A 16,199-nucleotide genomic window follows, 5' to 3' on the forward strand; every position below is an offset into this window, starting at 1 on the left:
TACAGACATACAAGGTATGACCCTAGTATCACTACGGGGCAACCAGTGTCAATGTCTGCACTCTGTCCATTTATTCCGATAGCCCAGATTCAATCAACGGCTTGTTGCCAGCCTGGTTGTTGTCGACGCAATTCCATCGGGGCCCACTTGCGGCACTAGTAATTCAAACTCCGGATTGCAACAAAACAACTGCATCTGATAATCGCTGCTATATAAAGCTACTAGCAGCAGCTATTGATATCTTAACCAATACACTTCCCAACGCCGGCGCTTGCAAATTAAAACACTCAGGTAACACACAAAGCGAAGAAGTAATGCCCCAAATGGCAGATATACATACATCACAATCTCACACGACGAAGGCTTTCCTTACCTCAAAAAGTGTAGTACCGCCCAGCAAAAGAGGAAGAATATGAGCACCCCAGCCCAGAAAATCCACTTGTCCTGCTTCGCCCTCCGCTCCACTTTGCGGATCGTCTCTCCACTAACTCCCAGCGTGTTTGCAACACTGTAAAGTCGACGCTGCGTGCCCTTGAGCACCTCACGCTGTTGGCCCAAATCAGCCAGAACCGCACGACCCCGATCGAGGAACTCATCTAGCTGAGTACTCGTATTGGCGAGGAAGCTTTGTTCGCGCAGCGCATGCGTCTCCCGGGTGTAGTCGGCCGCTGAGCCTCCGAATCCTAGTCCCGACCGAGCCGACGATGGATTGGCGAACGGTGATGGGTTGGGAAGGGAGGATTGCGCGTAGGGGTTCTCAGGGGTGGCGGTATTATGCGGACGTCGACCGAGTAGCTCGTTGCGGTTTGTTACCGATTGCTGCATGGGAGGAGAAACAGAGGTGGTTAGCCTTCAGTCTCAGCAGGAGTATGGACGGGGCTCGCAAAGCTGCTTACTGCATCTTCTCTCTCTTTGCGTAGTCGCTCGAAGTGTACTCGATAATCCGCTAGCTCAGCACGGAAGTTTTTCACTCGCTCAAACGCTTTCTCTTGCTTCTCCGGGATCAACTCTTTCTTCGACAGGGCAGAATAGTCGTCGATGGTGCGCGATAGTGATGCCAAAGAGGCTGCGATTTGACCTGTTCATTTGGCGCATTAGTATGATCGTTCCAAATAGAAGTAGGAATCATAGGCAGGAATATTATACCTTGAAGCGCTGCGGATGATGTGGCCGGCGACTGGGAGAATGTGTCCAGATCGCGACGGATAGCAGAAGACTGCTTCAGGGCGGAGTTGAAAAGGGAGTTCTGTTCGAGGGAATGAGCCGAAAAGTTTCCAGTCCAAGATTTGTGCACACTGAAGATGTTTGTCTTGTCTGAAGTGATGGGGGTCATACCATGTTGACTTGCGGTGTGTCTAACGCCGTATACGAAGGCTAGTAGAGCAATCTCCAGCGCGATCGCAAACACTCAGGCACAGACAAGCGATATTGCAAGACTGTCGCGATGATGCACTCAGAGTCTCACAGTGCCCTTGCCGGAATTGGCGGTGCTAGATAAGCGACGTGTCCTGGAGAGGTCAATGATGCTAATAATAATGATGCTAGCCAAGGCCACATGTTCTTGCAGCGGCCACGATTCTGACATGTCTGACCGCCTCCCGTCAATGCAATCATGCATCGATCGACCATTCTCCAACTCTAATGAGACAACGAATAGCAACTAGTCATATGTGGCTGTCTCCAAGTGGCTACCGTCGTACACTACCAGGACAACCCAATCAATCACGTTCATACTACAAGGAACAACGTGCTTTTACTGGAAACCATAGTGACATTTATGATGGATGAGATTGAGTGAGATTGAGATGCCATTGACCAGATCTCGACCGGGCACAAACGACTGGACATCCATGAAAACGCCATGTATCCTTCAATCCGTGCGGTATATGGAATTATAACAAACTGTAACAAGAAAAACATCGGGATATCAAGTTATGAAACCACGCAAGACAAGTCCTTTAGTTTTCGGTGAAACTCCCACTCTATTTGGGAGGGTACTTGTTCTGCAAAAGCCATCTGACAATCACGTTAGCAACGGCACGTCTATTGCATCCTCCAGGGAGAATAATTGAGAAAGCTTGACTCACTTGCTGACAAAATAGTCAACGGCACCGACAGCGCCAATGATTCCGGACCACAATCCAACGAGTTGCCATGACAGTCTGCCCTGGGCGTGCTTCTTGTAAGCGCCAAAACCAAGACCAGCTCCAGTAATGGCCAGGATAACAGCATTTCCAATGTAGACAGGGTTGCTCTTGTTACGGCGCACACTAGAGGCCTTAGCCTTGGCCTTGGCTTTGGCCTTCGCCTTCTCGCTCCGTTCCCGTTCGGCAATAGCCTCCTTCTCCTGCTCTTCGCGCTCTATCCGCTCGGCCTGAGTCGTAGTCTTGACCTCTTGGTTGAGGAAATCGGCGTCCACGGATTGGACGTGGGGGGAGTCGACGTCAATCAGGGAGGCGGTGCTCTCAGATTCATCACGGTAAACCCGGTTGATATCGGGCGCGCGACTATAGAGTTGAGTTAGTTATTCGCACACATTGGGTACTCTTTGGTAGCCGTTGTCACACTTACGCCTGGATCGATGGTCAGTAAATTGTGATTCTTATAGCTGCGCTGCTTCGTTGACGAAGAGCAATAAGGTATTTGAGGAATTGCACATACCTCCTCTGGGGACTGCTTGGGGCCCTTTGCTGCAGCTTCTGCGTAAGACATGATGACTATTTGAGGGTCAAGGAGAGTGGGTGCGTGATACAAGGTGGTGGTGAGGATCTGCGACGTCATGCGTTAGTAGAAACTATCGACATGGCGGATATGCTGCTATAGACTTCGACAAGGGCAAGGAATAGCGGCAGGTGTTGAGACATACGGATAGTTGGGGTGAAGTCAGTCCACGACGATAAGTCAAATATTGCAATGAAAAGAGATTTCGAGTAGAGTTTCAGGGGATGGAATGGAGGTCGGATGGTATTTATGGGTTGCAACCATGGCTTTCGGATGGGGGAATGACATCACGTCATAGACGAGCTCATGCGACAACACCCGCTGCCAAGACCCGCTCTGTGATCTCGCCCCATGGCTGGTTTCGCTTCGCAGCTTTCCCTCTTTCCGAGGTCACGGAAGTTAGCTGCCCCGGTAACCCCCAATCATCCATCCACTTAACTTGGCTCGGATAGATTCACACCACCACGTCAGATTAGATATGCCCCAGGCAATTGCGACTCGAACCCATACCTCTTTGCCTCTACTATATGAAACACACTAGAGATTTAAGAAAAGAAAATGCATTGAAGGGTTATAAACTGTACTAGGAAAGAACCGTCTTGGTCTGGGGATAGAAATATTGAGATGTTTTTGATACATATTACAACAACATCAGGAGAAAACGGTAACTCTGATCGTAGCTAACTAGAATACTGGGCCGGTCGGAATTGCCCGTCCGTGGGAAAGAGCTTACAAAAGAAGCTCAAGGGGGTTCTCAACAACCTTCTTCAGCTCCTTGATCCACTCAGCACCAACAGCGCCATCGACAACCTTGTGGTCGAAGCTGCCAGTAACAACAATCTGGTCATCCCACTCAACAGCAGTACCCTCGGCGGTCTCGACGGGGACGGCAACCTTGCGGGTAGTGCCAACAGCCAGGATACCGGCCTGAGGGGGGTTGATGACAGCGGTGAATCTCTCGACGGCAGCGTTCATGCCCATGTTGCTGATGGTGAAAGTACCACCCTGGTACTCCTCAGGCTTGAGCTTGTTGTCGCGAGCACGCTTGCCGAGATCCTTGATCTGGTTGGAAATGCTGGCAAGGCCAAGACCCTGGACGTTCTTGACAACAGGGGTGATGAGGCCGTTGGGAGTAGCGACAGCAACGCTGATATCGGCAGTATTGTGCTGGCGGATGACAACCTGGCCGTTCTCCTCACGCCAGCTGGAGTTGACAGCGGGGACCTTCAGGAGGGCCGCAGCGCAGGCCTTGACGAGGAAGTCATTGACGGAAAGCTTGTACTTGCCATCGGCGGAGGCGTTGAGGGCCTGACGAAGCTTGAGAAGCTTGGTCACGGACAAGGTAGTGGAGACGAAGTAGTGTGGGTTCTCGCGCATAGACTGCTGAAGGCGAGAAGCAATAGTCTTGCGCATGGAGGTAAGGGGGACGTCCTCGTAGGTGGCAGCGGTGGCGGCAACGGCGGGCTGGTACTTCTCAACATCCTCCTTGGTGATCTGGCCATTACGGCCAGTGCCCTTCAGAGACTTGATAGGCACACCCTTCTCAAGGGCAAGAGCCTTAGCAGCAGGGCTGATGTTGGCCTCACGGTCCAGAGCAGGTTGGAGCTTCTCACCCGAGGTGTCGGGCTCGATGGCAGTGGGCTGAGCCTCAGGAGTGGAAGAGGCCGGAGCAGACTCCTCCTTAGACTCGGGCTTGCTCTCCGCAGCGCCACCAGCAGGTTTCTCGCTGCCAGCATCCTCCAGGGTGAATTCCGCGAAAGCCGAGACATCGGTACCCTCCTCGACCAGAACAGCGATAGGCTAATGCGCGGTTAGTAACGACCCTTGAAACGCTTGATTGGCCGGTGGGCACAAAAGGAACAGGGGGACCACGAACAGAGCCAACAGCAACGTCCTTCTCCCCAGTCTCCGAGAGAACCTTGGCCAAGACACCCTCCTCTTGGAACTCGAAGTCCATCTGAGCCTTGTCGGTCTCAATCTCCACCAAAACATCACCAGGCGACAGAGAGTCACCGGCCTTCTTCTGCCAGGCACCAATGTTACCGGCGTTCATGGTCGGCGACAGAGCGGGCATGCTGATGATAGTGTGAGGGGGGAAGGCTGGTGAATTCGAGTTGTCAGTTTTCGATAAAGCCACATATTAATGCAACGAGAATCAACAAACGGTGCTGGGCGGCATACACTTGGAGGCATAGTAGCGGGAAAGGGCGGACAGAGAGGGCAATTGAGATCTGTCAAAGGGTGAAGAGTAATTAGTAACCTTGTCCAACATCATCCAAGGTAGAAATAACATACTGAGTGAGATCCTTGAATCTGTGAACAGTCTGCGGCCGCCTCAGAGAAAGGGCGCCTTTGGAGAGAAACATGGCGCTGGGGGTGCGCATCCGGACAGCAGAGGCAACCATGGCGCCCAAGTGCTATAAAAAAGGTCGAGAAGAGAGCCCGCGACGGAGTGAGTGAGAGAAGGAGGATGGAAGAGAGCCTAGAGACTGGTCTTGGAGATGAGAGGCCCGTATCGAGGAGTTGAGGACTGCAGCTCCAGGAACTTTTCTGTTGGGGCTACCGGTGAGACGCTCCGGATTGTTTCTCCCCGACCGCCCCGAGACAGCTTAGCTAATCACTACCGCGTTGATGGCTTACCACGCCTGCCGTACGGTATCTCCGTCCCGCGGGAACGAGTACTAGTGAACACGCTTCAATTCCAATGGACTACTTGTCAGTAAAGAGGTTGGGTTGGCGTTGATATTCCACCTACTGATTCTTTTCCCGTCTCTCCTTCAGTCCCATGTGGACCCCTTTTCTATCAATCTTTAACTACTCCGACCGGAGTCTTGCATAAATGGCGGAAGTCGAAAACGGCTCTGTCAATGAGCCCGCCCAAACATCCCCGGTCGTGCCGCAGGCAGACAACAAGGATGCGGCTGCTGTTTCAACACAGTCTGACGAGTCCGTTCCTCAAGACAAACCAACCCTCCCCGCTGAGGCGGAGCGTCAACAAATCAATACAGAACAGCCGGAGGAAACTAGTCAGTCAAGTATTGAACCAGAGTCCACGGCAACCACAGAGTCAGCCGACCAAGTCGCAACTCCGACAGAAGCCGTTGTACCCCAGATTCCCGAAGACCAACAACAACACCCCGAGTCAGATCTGAAAAGTGAAGTCCCTGAGAGTCAAAACGAAGATTCTGCTACCAATATCGAGAAAGAACCTCCCGCTGAAAGACAAGATGTGACTTCGATACCTCCCCGCGATGAGATTGGGCCGATCACAAGAATGCGCTCCGACTCGAGGTCTACCACTGCCACAGTTGCGACGCATCGCTCTGTGACCCTTAGCTCCACCGTCTTCATAGTGAGTGCCTTGGACGCAATTGGCGCTTCGAAAGAGGCGCGCAGAAGCAAAGAATTGGAGGATGCTGTCAAGAGCGCGCTCAGCAACGTCAAGCAATCCGAGGGCCAGCCGATTGACCCTGAGGTCATATTCCGTCCGCTCCAGCTCGCCACCAAAACCTTCAGCATTCCTCTGCAAGTCACCGCGCTCGACTGCATTGGAAAGTTAATCACCTACTCCTATTTCGCATTTCCATCAGCTCATGACAGCAAGACCTCTGAGACCGAAGCAAGCCCGGAGCAGCCTCCCCTTATTGAGCGAGCCATCGATGCGATTTGCGATTGTTTCGAAAATGAGGCTACACCGGTTGAAATACAGCAACAAATCATCAAGTCACTACTTGCGGCGGTCCTCAATGATAAGATTGTGGTACACGGAGCGGGTCTCCTCAAAGCTGTCCGCCAAATCTACAACATCTTCATCTATTCAAAGTCGTCTCAAAATCAGCAGATAGCTCAAGGCTCATTGACCCAGATGGTCAGCACCGTTTTCGACAGGGTCAACGTAAGACTGGACTTGAAGGAGTTGCGTTTACGCGATGGCGAGAAAGGTCAAGCTAGTTCTTCGGACAATGTTACGCTGGAGGCAGCCGACGCCCCTCAAGAGGATGAACATGTCTCTGATGAACCTCATGAGGCGAGCTCGGACCACCCTGTTTCGAAAGAGCCAGGGGAGAAGCTCACTCTGCAAAGCTTCGAGTCTAACAAGGAGGTCACCACGGTCAACGATAATGCGCCGACCATGGTCACCCGCGCCAGGAATCAGAGACCGGCCAGATCCTCTTCGGGGACATTTATGGAAGACAGTGACAGCACTGCGGATGATGACGAAGATGAGATCTACGTCAAGGATGCCTTCCTCGTTTTTCGGGCTCTATGCAAGCTGAGCCACAAAAACTTGAATCATGATCAACAGCAAGACCTCAAGTCTCAGAATATGAGATCGAAGCTGCTCTCATTGCATCTTATTCATTATCTTATTAACAACCAAGTCAATGCCTTCACATCACCGCTTTTGACAATCAAGAATAGCTCAAGTAGCTCGGGCAGCTCCGATGCGATGACATTTTTGCAAGCCATCAAACCTCATCTCTGTCTGAGCCTCAGTCGAAATGGTTCTAGCTCTGTGCCCAGAGTTTATGAGGTGTGCTGCGAAATTTTCTGGCTCATGTTGAAGAACATGAGAGTAATGATGAAGGTCGGTGTGCTTCCAAGAATCATTTAATCATTAGCTAACATCTTTCAGAAAGAGCTTGAGGTTTTCTTGAAGGAGATATACTTGACGATTCTTGAGAAGCGTAATTCGCCCGCTTTTCAAAAGCAATACTTCATGGAAGTTCTCGAGAGATTGGCTGGCGATCCACGCGCTCTTGTTGAGATCTATCTCAACTATGACTGCGACAGAACGGCTCTGGAAAATATTTTCCAAAAGTAAGTGCTCACGCCCCGGCTTGTAAACCAATGAGTAAGTCTAACACTCTATTCGATAGTGTTATTGAGCAATTATCGCGCTATGCAAGCATTCCTGTTACGGTTACCCATGCTCAGCAGCAGCAATACCAGGAACACCATGTCAAGGTTTCATCTGTGGGAAGTGACTGGCATCAACGTGGAAGCTTTCCCCCTTCTTTGACAACTGCCAATGTAGCCAATGTACAACAATCAAACCTACAGAACGTGCCACCAGAGTATACGCAGAAGAATCAGGCGGTAGTGTGCTTGGTTGAAATCCTGCAGTCATTAGACAACTGGGCTTCGCAACGTCTAGTCGATCAGTCTGCATCTCTGCCTCTTTCATCGTCTCAAAAATCAATCGACAACCCTAGGGATTCGATTGACATGAACACCGCGTCGTTTCTATCTTCCCCGAGGATTGAGGGCACTGAGGGTACTACAACTCCAGTAGCAGAGGACGACCCAAGCCAAATCGAGAAAATCAAACAAAGAAAGACTGCTTTTACAAATGCTGTCCAGCAATTCAACTTCAAGGCCAAACGCGGAATCAAACTCTTCCTTCAAGAAGGGTTCGTGCGCTCCAGCTCCCCGGAGGACATTGCTGCCTTCTTGTACCGGAATGACCGGTTGGATAAGGCCATGTTAGGAGAATATCTGGGAGAAGGTGATGCCGAAAACATTGCTATCATGCATGCCTTTGTTGACATGATGGACTTCTCGAAGCGGCGTTTCGTTGACGCTCTTCGCCAATTTCTTCAGCATTTCCGCCTGCCAGGAGAGGCGCAGAAGATCGACCGCTTTATGCTAAAGTTTGCTGAGCGTTACGTAACTCAGAATCCCAACGCCTTCGCCAACGCGGATACTGCATACGTTCTCGCTTACTCTGTCATCATGCTGAATACTGATCAGCACAGTGCCAAGATCAAAGGCCGACGTATGAACAAGGAAGATTTCATCAAGAACAACCGGGGTATCAATGATAATCAGGACTTGCCTGACGAGTACCTGTGTTCTATTTTCGACGAGATTGCACAAAATGAGATTGTGCTGGATACTGAACGGGAGCATGCCGCGAACCTCGGCATCCCTACTTCTGCGCCGGCTGGTCTGGCCACCAGAGCTGGACAGGTCTTTGCGACAGTTGGCAGAGATATCCAAGGTGAAAAGTATGCGCAGGCCTCCGAGGAAATGGCAAACAAGACCGAGCAGCTGTACCGCAGCTTGATACGGGCGCAGCGCAAGACAGCAGTCAAAGAGGCACTTTCCCGTTTCATCCCGGCGACCTCAGTCCGCCACGTTGGTTCCATGTTCAATGTCACTTGGATGTCGTTCCTGTCTGGCTTATCCGCTCCTATGCAAGATACCCAGTACCTGGAACTGATCAAGCTTTGTATGGATGGCATGAAGCTGGCCATTCGTATCAGTTGTGCTTTCGAGTTGGAGACACCTCGGGTCGCATTCGTGACAGCACTTGCGAAGTTCACGAACTTGGGCAACGTTAGAGAAATGGTTGCGAAGAATGTGGAGGCACTCAAGGCGTTGCTTGATGTCGCTCTGTCCGAGGGAAACCATCTCAAGGGTTCCTGGAGAGAAATCCTTACATGTGTCAGTCAGCTCGATCGACTCCAGCTCCTTACCGATGGGGTGGATGAAGGTTCTCTGCCGGATGTCTCTCGGGCACGTATTGTGACTCAATCGTCCTCTGATGGTTCTCGAAAGTCTATGCAGGCTTCGAGGCGCCCTCGTCCTCGGTCTGTCAATGGACCATCTGCCTTCCGTACAGAGGTTGCCATGGAAAGTCGCTCCGTCGAAATGATCAGAGGAGTTGATCGCATTTTCACTAATACTGCTAATCTTTCGCATGAGGCCATTATCGATTTCATTCGGGCATTAAGTGAAGTGAGTTGGCAGGAGATCCAGTCATCTGGACAGACCGACTCGCCCAGGACCTACAGTCTGCAGAAGCTGGTCGAGATCAGTTACTACAATATGACCCGTGTAAGAATTGAATGGTCGAAGATATGGGAGGTTCTCGGGCAGCACTTCAACCAAGTAGGTTGCCATTCGAACACAGCAGTCGTTTTCTTCGCGCTTGATTCGCTTCGCCAACTCTCGATGCGGTTCATGGAAATCGAAGAACTCCCGGGTTTCAAGTTCCAAAAGGACTTTCTCAAACCTTTCGAACATGTCATGGCAAATAGCAGCGCTGTGACTGTCAAAGACATGATCCTCCGCTGTCTCATTCAGATGATCCAAGCACGTGGTGACAATATCCGCTCGGGTTGGAAGACGATGTTCGGTGTTTTCACGGTTGCCGCGCGAGAGCCCTACGAAGGCATCGTCAACATGGCGTTTGAGCATGTTACCCAGATCTATAACACTCGCTTCGGCGTTGTGATAACGCAGGGTGCTTTTCCTGACCTCGTTGTTTGTCTGACAGAGTTCTCCAAGAATTCAAGGTTCCAGAAGAAGTCCCTGCAGGCGATCGAAACTCTCAAGTCAACAGTCTCAAAGATGCTGAGGACACCCGAATGTCCACTTTCAAACCGTGGGTCTTCATCAGAGGGCACTCACGAGGACGCCACTAACCTCACGCAACAACTCACCCGCCAATCAAAGGAAGAGCAATTTTGGTATCCAATCTTGATCGCCTTCCAGGACGTTCTCATGACCGGTGACGACCTCGAAGTGCGCTCGCAGGCATTGACCTACCTCTTTGAGACTCTGATCCGGCATGGCGGCGAATTTCCACAAGAATTCTGGGATGTGCTTTGGCGACAGCTCCTCTACCCTATCTTCGTAGTCCTGCAGTCGAAGTCTGAGATGTCTAAAGTACCTAACCACGAAGAGCTTTCCGTCTGGCTGTCTACAACTATGATTCAGGCTCTGAGGAACATGATCACGCTCTTTACGCACTACTTCGATGCGCTGGAGTACATGCTCGACCGCATTCTTGAACTCCTTACGCTATGCATTTGTCAGGAGAATGACACCATCGCGAGGATTGGCAGTAATTGCTTGCAGCAGTTGATCCTGCAAAACGTCACCAAATTCAAGCAGGAGCACTGGAATAAGGTCGTCGGTGCCTTTGTCGAGCTGTTCACCAAGACGACAGCCTACGACTTGTTCACGGCCGCGGCCTCCATCACTTCCAAGTCCTCCTCCATCCAGGCCAAACCCGCAAACGGTGACACGGCGAACAGCGAAGGCAGCGCAAACGAATCAGCTGAGACAGCATCGGTCCATGAGACCGGCAGTGTCGACCCATCCAAGATCAACGGAGCACAGAACGTTGCTTCGGAGCACGAGGAAGGGGATATGCCCACGGCCTCCAATCCCACACTGGAGGACTACCGGCCTCAAACGGAGACTCAGCAACAACCCGCTGCGGTCACGGTTGCACGACGTCGGTTTTTCAATCGGATCATCACCAACTGTGTGCTCCAGCTGCTCATGATCGAGACGGTTCACGAGTTATTCTCGAATGACAAGGTCTACTCGCAGATTCCCAGTAACGAGCTCCTTCGGCTCATGGGCTTATTAAAGAAGAGCTATCAATTCGCCAAGAAGTTCAATGAGGACAAGGAGCTGCGGATGCAGCTTTGGCGTCAGGGATTCATGAAACAACCTCCCAACTTGCTTAAGCAGGAAAGTGGTAGTGCCGCCACTTACGTTCACATCCTATTCCGCATGTACCACGATGAAAGAGAGGAAAGAAAGAGCAGCCGTGCGGAGACCGAAGCCGCTCTCATCCCGTAAGTAGTCTCCATGGACGGTCCCCATCTGATTATTTGTGGACCCCCAGACTAACTTTGAATGAATGCAGACTCTGCGCGGATATTATTCGCAGCTTTGTCCGTCTGGACGAGGAGTCTCAGCACCGGAACGTCCTCGCCTGGCGTCCTGTCGTGGTCGACATTATCGAGAGCTACACCAACTTCTCTTCGGAAGGTTTCAACAAACACATCGAAACCTTCTACCCCTTGGCTGTTGAGCTGCTCGGCCGCGACATGTACCCCGAGGTCCGCCTCGCTGTGCAATCCCTCTTCCGTCGTGTCGGAGAGGTCAAGTTGGGTCTGCCTCCTCGCTCGCAAACACCTCCTAGCCATCGAAACTCCGTCGCGAGCCAGCTGTCCCGTAAGCATAGCGGTGGACGTTGAAAGATGCCCTGACAGGAGCTATATTTGCCTCTCACCAATGCTTGAATTGTCATTTTAATACTGCTCTGCGTGTCCACGTCCCTTTATTTTCTCTCTTTCATCTTGGATATCCTCGCCTTCATGAACGGGAAGGCTTCACTTTGTTCTGGAAGTCATCTGGTGTATTAGACTTAGTTCCAACATAGCCTTCGTTCTTTTCTCTTCATCGCGCGCCCTTATTTCCCAAAATTCATCATTATTCTTCCTAGCTGTGCAAGCGAGCTTTATATATGTATGTACAAAATACCATTTCCATGGAAGCGTTGCAGGTTAGTCATATTGCTTTCGCCACCATTGTTTTGCAGCGCAACTCCAGTCAGACGTAGCCTGAAGCAAGAACTTTGGATTCGCCCGGCCGAATTGACCCAATAACTCTTTGACCTCCCGCAGAGCTTTCGTGGCATAGCCACGGGTCCGGCCGATGTGGCTGCTTCTCGGAAGCCAAAACCTTAGAGCTTCAGGTACAGGACTCAGTCGGATTTAGAGATATCAACGCGAGAGAGCCGATCCTGTAGATTCGCTCCTGCATCTTGATTCCCGCCAGCTTGAGCCCGGATTTCCTTGAAGGGGGGGATTTCCCCGGATTCATAGAAAGCCAAGAGCCCCTCCATATCCCGCTCATCCATCTCGACCAGATCTTCCAAACTCCATGATTCACAAACAGCGGACATCCTAATCACACCGAGAGTAACAAACAGCTGTCAACCCACCAGGCCCCATTTACAAACGGAAAATAATGAAATTGAGAGGGGAGGTAAGGGAAGGGGGGGGGGGAACAAACCACTTCATCCGCTTCGGCCCGTCCTCAACCTTAGGCGCCGTCTCGCGCAGCTTCTTCCTCAACCTGCCAACGTTCTCGATCGCAGCGCCCATATTATTCGGCAGCGTGCTGGCGATTTTCTTGCGGACAATACTCGCCAGGCGGGGTCCGTTGCCGTTGGTGCTGACCATGATCTGTAGGGGGCCATCGCGGTGCATGCTCCCGAAATAAAAATCGCACTCGGGAGGCACGTCGGCGATGTTGGCGGGGATGCGCTTCTCCTTGCACAGCTGCCAGACGCGCGTTGAGGCCACCGGGTCGTCGATGGCGCAGAGCACCATGTCGGCGGTGTCGAGATCCTGAGGCTCGAAGGTCCGGTCGATGTGCGTGACTTGGCCCTGGGTGACGCGATAGGCGACCTCGTCATTGAGGCCGTCCGCGGGGCAGACGACCGTCACTTTGGCGTCGGCATTGAGGGCGTGGAGGATGCGACCGGCTGCGACCTGGTTCGAGTTTGCCCAAATGAAGGGGGCAAGATGGTTAGTAGACGATGCTTAGGACTGTAGGATGAAGTTGGGAGCGTGATGATTCGAGTTGTGGTTGCCAGGGGGAAATTACTATGAGGGATGTATATATTGTGGAAATGCACGGGCGATAAGAAAGAGAGACGGAGGGGTGGGTGGTGATAGCTTTACCTCTCCCCCACCAACTACCAGAATATGCTTATTCTTAGCTTGCCAGGCAATGATCAAGGAACCTCCTCCCTGGACCTCTGGGAATTTCTGCGACATTGTTCCAAATGGTGTGTGAGAGAAAGAATGAGAAGAAGCTTGGGGTGGGCAAGATTTCCTATCGGAGAGAAGGTGGGGGGGGGAGAGCAATAGATTCACCCGCCCCGAGGAGAGAGGGAAATTCCAGAGTTTCCGCCTGCCAGATTCGGCCCACTGTATCCGTTTCCCACCACGCCCTTTTTTTCCTTTCTTTTTTCTTTCCCTCTTTCTCTCTCCTGCTCTTTTTCTCCTCCTCCTCCTCCCCTTATAAAAACTCCCCCACACTCCTCGCTTTCTTGGGCCCCGGTAATCTTGAAATGATTCCACCGCCCACGTTGGCTTATCATTCCTTCTATCATCGGTCCATGCCTTGCCAGTCATAAGCCCAGTAACAAGATGCGGGGAGTACAAATTTTCTCGGGAACATCCCACCCTTTCCTGGCGGAGACCATCTGTGAGCGACTGGGCACTCAGCCAGCTCGAGCCAACCTCGGGAAATTCAGCAATGGCGAGACCAGAGTGGACATCGGCGTCTCCGTGCGTAATCAAGATGTCTACATCGTCCAGAGCGGCAGTGGGAAGATCAATGACAGTGTGATGGAGCTGTTGATTATGATCTCTGCCTGCAAAGGTGGCTCCGCCAAATCTATTACAGGTACGTTCTCTGTTTGTGTGCAGTTTTGTGTACAATGGCTGACTTGTGTCTACTCATCTTGCAGCGGTCATGCCGTATGGTCCTGTTTAGTCCATTTCTGCGCATCTGATACTGACTCAAACGAGGTACTTCCCGTACTCTCGGCAATCAAAGAAGAAGAGCCATCGTGGTGCTATCACCGCTCGCATGTTAGCCAACCTCCTTTCGGTCGCTGGTGTGGACCATGTAATCACTCTGGATCTACATGTGAGTCTGAAGGCTACCCCCACCTTGGGGCTTGTGTACCATACTGCCTTTGAGTGGAGTTCTTACCAAGGTATGATGAGTTGCAGGCATCCCAAATGCAGGGTTTCTTCGGCAAGCCCGTAGACAACCTGTTCGCCGAACCCTTCATCGCTCGTTGGATTCGCATGAACGTCCCTGGCTGGAGGGAAGCAGTCGTTGTGAGCAAGAATGCGGGTGGCACAAAGCGTGTAACCTCGCTTGCCGACACCCTGAAGCTCAATTTCGGGATTGTCACGACCGATCGACGGCGCCCCAGGGTTCCGATGTCGATGACGGACAGCACCGTCTTCTTTGACTCAATTGAGGAAGAGAGTACCACTTCGTCGAAAGACCAAGATCCCTTCGCACTGCATATTCACAGCTCTCACAGCGATAACGGTCAGGGTGAAGACTTGCGTGAGGAATCAAGCACCAACATGGAATCGCTTATGGCGGCAAATCTCCTGCGCCCAGAGACTCCGACTGGCGCTCGCCGTCCGTCAGAGTTGGAAGCCGCACATGAGTACACCGATGTTCGGGTTCAGGATGTCATCACTGGCCGCCTTGTCCAGGGTCACTTGGTGGATGATGACTATCCCTCTACCGGCCCCACTTCTGTACCTGCTTCGGGTGAAACAACCCCGGGTCAGAATGCGAGCGGCGAAGCCTCGGAGGCGGTTCCCGAGTCGATGATCAACTCCCTCATCTCGACTACCCCGTCTCTTCCCGGCGACCACGCCTTGGGCGGCTCATTTGATGCTGCTGAGTCGTCAGACGAGGAAGGTAGCGTTGGGCGTCACGCAGAACAGGAGAAGACCATTACCCTTGTAGGTGATGTTCGCAACCGGACCGTCTTCATCGTCGATGACATGATTGACAAGAGCGGGTCCTGGATTGCCGCTGCGGAGACGGTCGTGAAGAAGGGGGGTGCGAAGAAGGTTTACTGCATCGCAACCCACGGTCTCTTTGGGGATGAATCTCTCGAGCAAATGGAAGCATGCGAAGCCATTGATCACATTGTCGTCACAAATACCTTCCCCATTGCTCCGCAAGTCGCCAAAAAGTCGAAGAAGTTGATCGTCATTGACATCTCAAGCCTCTTAGCGGAGAGCATTAGACGCCACCATTATGGGGAAAGGTCTGTTCTTCTCTATACAAGCCTAATTTGCAACTGCTAGCTAACAGCTTGCAAAGTGTTTCGGCATTGTTTCATATGACCGACTAGATGCCCAATATTGAGCTTCGTTCTCAGAGGGTGTTCTTTTACACAATCCCAATTTCCCCCTTTTCTCCCAAAGACCCTTGTCCCGAGCGTAGGCGAGCTGGATACTGGGTAAGATGATGACTAAAGACAGTGATGACGAGTGCTTTGATGATCTTCTTCATATTCTCTCCAGCGGATGGCTCTTTTCTTTTTTGAACCTGCTGCTTCGATGCATGCATGCAAGTCCAACTTTGTGGTGATTTGCGGCAGTGATACCTCTACTGTTATCAGCACCCATCTACTAAATGATACCATTGACCATTTTCGCATCTTTTGTCCGGCTTGGACGGAGTCACGGCTGCAGGGGGTGTCGGTGACATGATCGCCCGCAAAGAAACGGAAGCCTGCACCGCGGGTTTTCAGCTCTTGCAGAAAGAAGCATTGTTTCGGTGTCAATCTGGACCAGGCCTATACTTCTCCCCATCGATGCGTTTCACACGCCAAATCTCTCTTTCGTAGGGCGGTTCACATATCGTCTCAATCGGTTGCAACAACCCGTCAAATCAAACCAGCGATGCAGTCCACTCTGGGTACTGCAGGAGCGTCTTGTTGGAAAGGAGAATCATTCTCCGGACCTGAGTTCACAAGATCGTTCTTAACGGAGCGTTGGGAGAGCAAATTCCCGGTCTTGCGTGGTCTTCTATGACCTTCCAAGCCTCTTGGCTTTGTCGGAAGTAGTCGTATTGTGCTGGACCGGTCGAGGAGTGAAGGCATCAGTTTC

General features: G+C 51.7%; 4 protein-coding genes across 4 annotated transcripts; 2 read left to right on the forward strand and 2 right to left on the reverse strand.

The window, feature by feature from the left end:
- Positions 1-197: 197 nt before the first annotated feature.
- On the reverse strand, positions 198-5,262 carry BP01DRAFT_311587 (putative pyruvate dehydrogenase complex, dihydrolipoamide acetyltransferase component). The gene is made up of 8 exons (XM_025572458.1): positions 5,017-5,262; positions 4,903-4,952; positions 4,598-4,821; positions 3,455-4,521; positions 2,096-2,507; positions 1,758-1,821; positions 897-1,078; positions 198-819 (listed from the first exon to the last, which is right to left on the reverse strand). The coding sequence occupies exons 1-8, from the start codon at positions 5,124-5,126 to the stop codon at positions 370-372; spliced, it is 2,559 nt and encodes an 852-aa protein (XP_025434873.1). The 5' UTR covers positions 5,127-5,262; the 3' UTR covers positions 198-369.
- A 186-nt stretch (positions 5,263-5,448) lies between these two features.
- BP01DRAFT_311589 (Arf family guanine nucleotide exchange factor SEC7) lies at positions 5,449-12,005 on the forward strand. The gene is made up of 4 exons (XM_025572459.1): positions 5,449-7,309; positions 7,358-7,542; positions 7,602-11,321; positions 11,393-12,005. The coding sequence occupies exons 1-4, from the start codon at positions 5,561-5,563 to the stop codon at positions 11,724-11,726; spliced, it is 5,988 nt and encodes a 1,995-aa protein (XP_025434874.1). The 5' UTR covers positions 5,449-5,560; the 3' UTR covers positions 11,727-12,005.
- Positions 11,949-13,375, reverse strand: BP01DRAFT_353194 (bifunctional precorrin-2 dehydrogenase/sirohydrochlorin ferrochelatase MET8). The gene is made up of 3 exons (XM_025574117.1): positions 13,221-13,375; positions 12,547-13,028; positions 11,949-12,437 (listed from the first exon to the last, which is right to left on the reverse strand). Exons 1-3 carry the CDS (start codon positions 13,314-13,316, stop codon positions 12,236-12,238), a joined length of 780 nt encoding a protein of 259 aa, XP_025434875.1. The 5' UTR covers positions 13,317-13,375; the 3' UTR covers positions 11,949-12,235.
- A 158-nt stretch (positions 13,376-13,533) lies between these two features.
- On the forward strand, positions 13,534-15,745 carry BP01DRAFT_353196 (ribose phosphate diphosphokinase subunit PRS1). The gene is made up of 5 exons (XM_025574118.1): positions 13,534-13,950; positions 14,015-14,024; positions 14,076-14,196; positions 14,283-15,352; positions 15,409-15,745. The coding sequence occupies exons 1-5, from the start codon at positions 13,692-13,694 to the stop codon at positions 15,437-15,439; spliced, it is 1,491 nt and encodes a 496-aa protein (XP_025434876.1). The 5' UTR covers positions 13,534-13,691; the 3' UTR covers positions 15,440-15,745.
- The last annotated feature ends 454 nt before the right edge of the window (positions 15,746-16,199 follow it).

Source organism: Aspergillus saccharolyticus, assembly GCF_003184585.1.
Source record: "Aspergillus saccharolyticus JOP 1030-1 unplaced genomic scaffold BP01scaffold_3, whole genome shotgun sequence".
Taxonomy (NCBI): Eukaryota; Fungi; Ascomycota; class Eurotiomycetes; order Eurotiales; family Aspergillaceae; genus Aspergillus; species Aspergillus saccharolyticus.

Excerpts from the sequence above, each read along its gene's own strand:
- BP01DRAFT_311589 (XM_025572459.1), top strand. The coding sequence starts at position 5,561 with ATGGCGGAAGTCGAAAACGGCTCTGTCAATGAGCCCGCCCAAACATCC. Across the intron at positions 7,310-7,357 it reads ACATGAGAGTAATGATGAAG|AAAGAGCTTGAGGTTTTCTT; the intron begins GTCGGTGTGCTT and ends AACATCTTTCAG. Across the intron at positions 7,543-7,601 it reads CTGGAAAATATTTTCCAAAA|TGTTATTGAGCAATTATCGC; the intron begins GTAAGTGCTCAC and ends TCTATTCGATAG.
- BP01DRAFT_353196 (XM_025574118.1), top strand. The coding sequence starts at position 13,692 with ATGCGGGGAGTACAAATTTTCTCGGGAACATCCCACCCTTTCCTGGCG. Across the intron at positions 14,197-14,282 it reads TAATCACTCTGGATCTACAT|GCATCCCAAATGCAGGGTTT; the intron begins GTGAGTCTGAAG and ends GATGAGTTGCAG. Across the intron at positions 15,353-15,408 it reads CGCCACCATTATGGGGAAAG|TGTTTCGGCATTGTTTCATA; the intron begins GTCTGTTCTTCT and ends CAGCTTGCAAAG.
- BP01DRAFT_311587 (XM_025572458.1), bottom strand. The coding sequence starts at position 5,126 with ATGGTTGCCTCTGCTGTCCGGATGCGCACCCCCAGCGCCATGTTTCTC. Across the intron at positions 4,953-5,016 it reads AGATTCAAGGATCTCACTCA|ATCTCAATTGCCCTCTCTGT; the intron begins GTATGTTATTTC and ends ACCCTTTGACAG. Across the intron at positions 4,822-4,902 it reads CCGCTACTATGCCTCCAAGT|CCTTCCCCCCTCACACTATC; the intron begins GTATGCCGCCCA and ends CGAATTCACCAG.
- BP01DRAFT_353194 (XM_025574117.1), bottom strand. The coding sequence starts at position 13,316 with ATGTCGCAGAAATTCCCAGAGGTCCAGGGAGGAGGTTCCTTGATCATT. Across the intron at positions 13,029-13,220 it reads TGGTAGTTGGTGGGGGAGAG|GTCGCAGCCGGTCGCATCCT; the intron begins GTAAAGCTATCA and ends AACTCGAACCAG. Across the intron at positions 12,438-12,546 it reads GGGCCGAAGCGGATGAAGTG|GATGTCCGCTGTTTGTGAAT; the intron begins GTTTGTTCCCCC and ends CGGTGTGATTAG.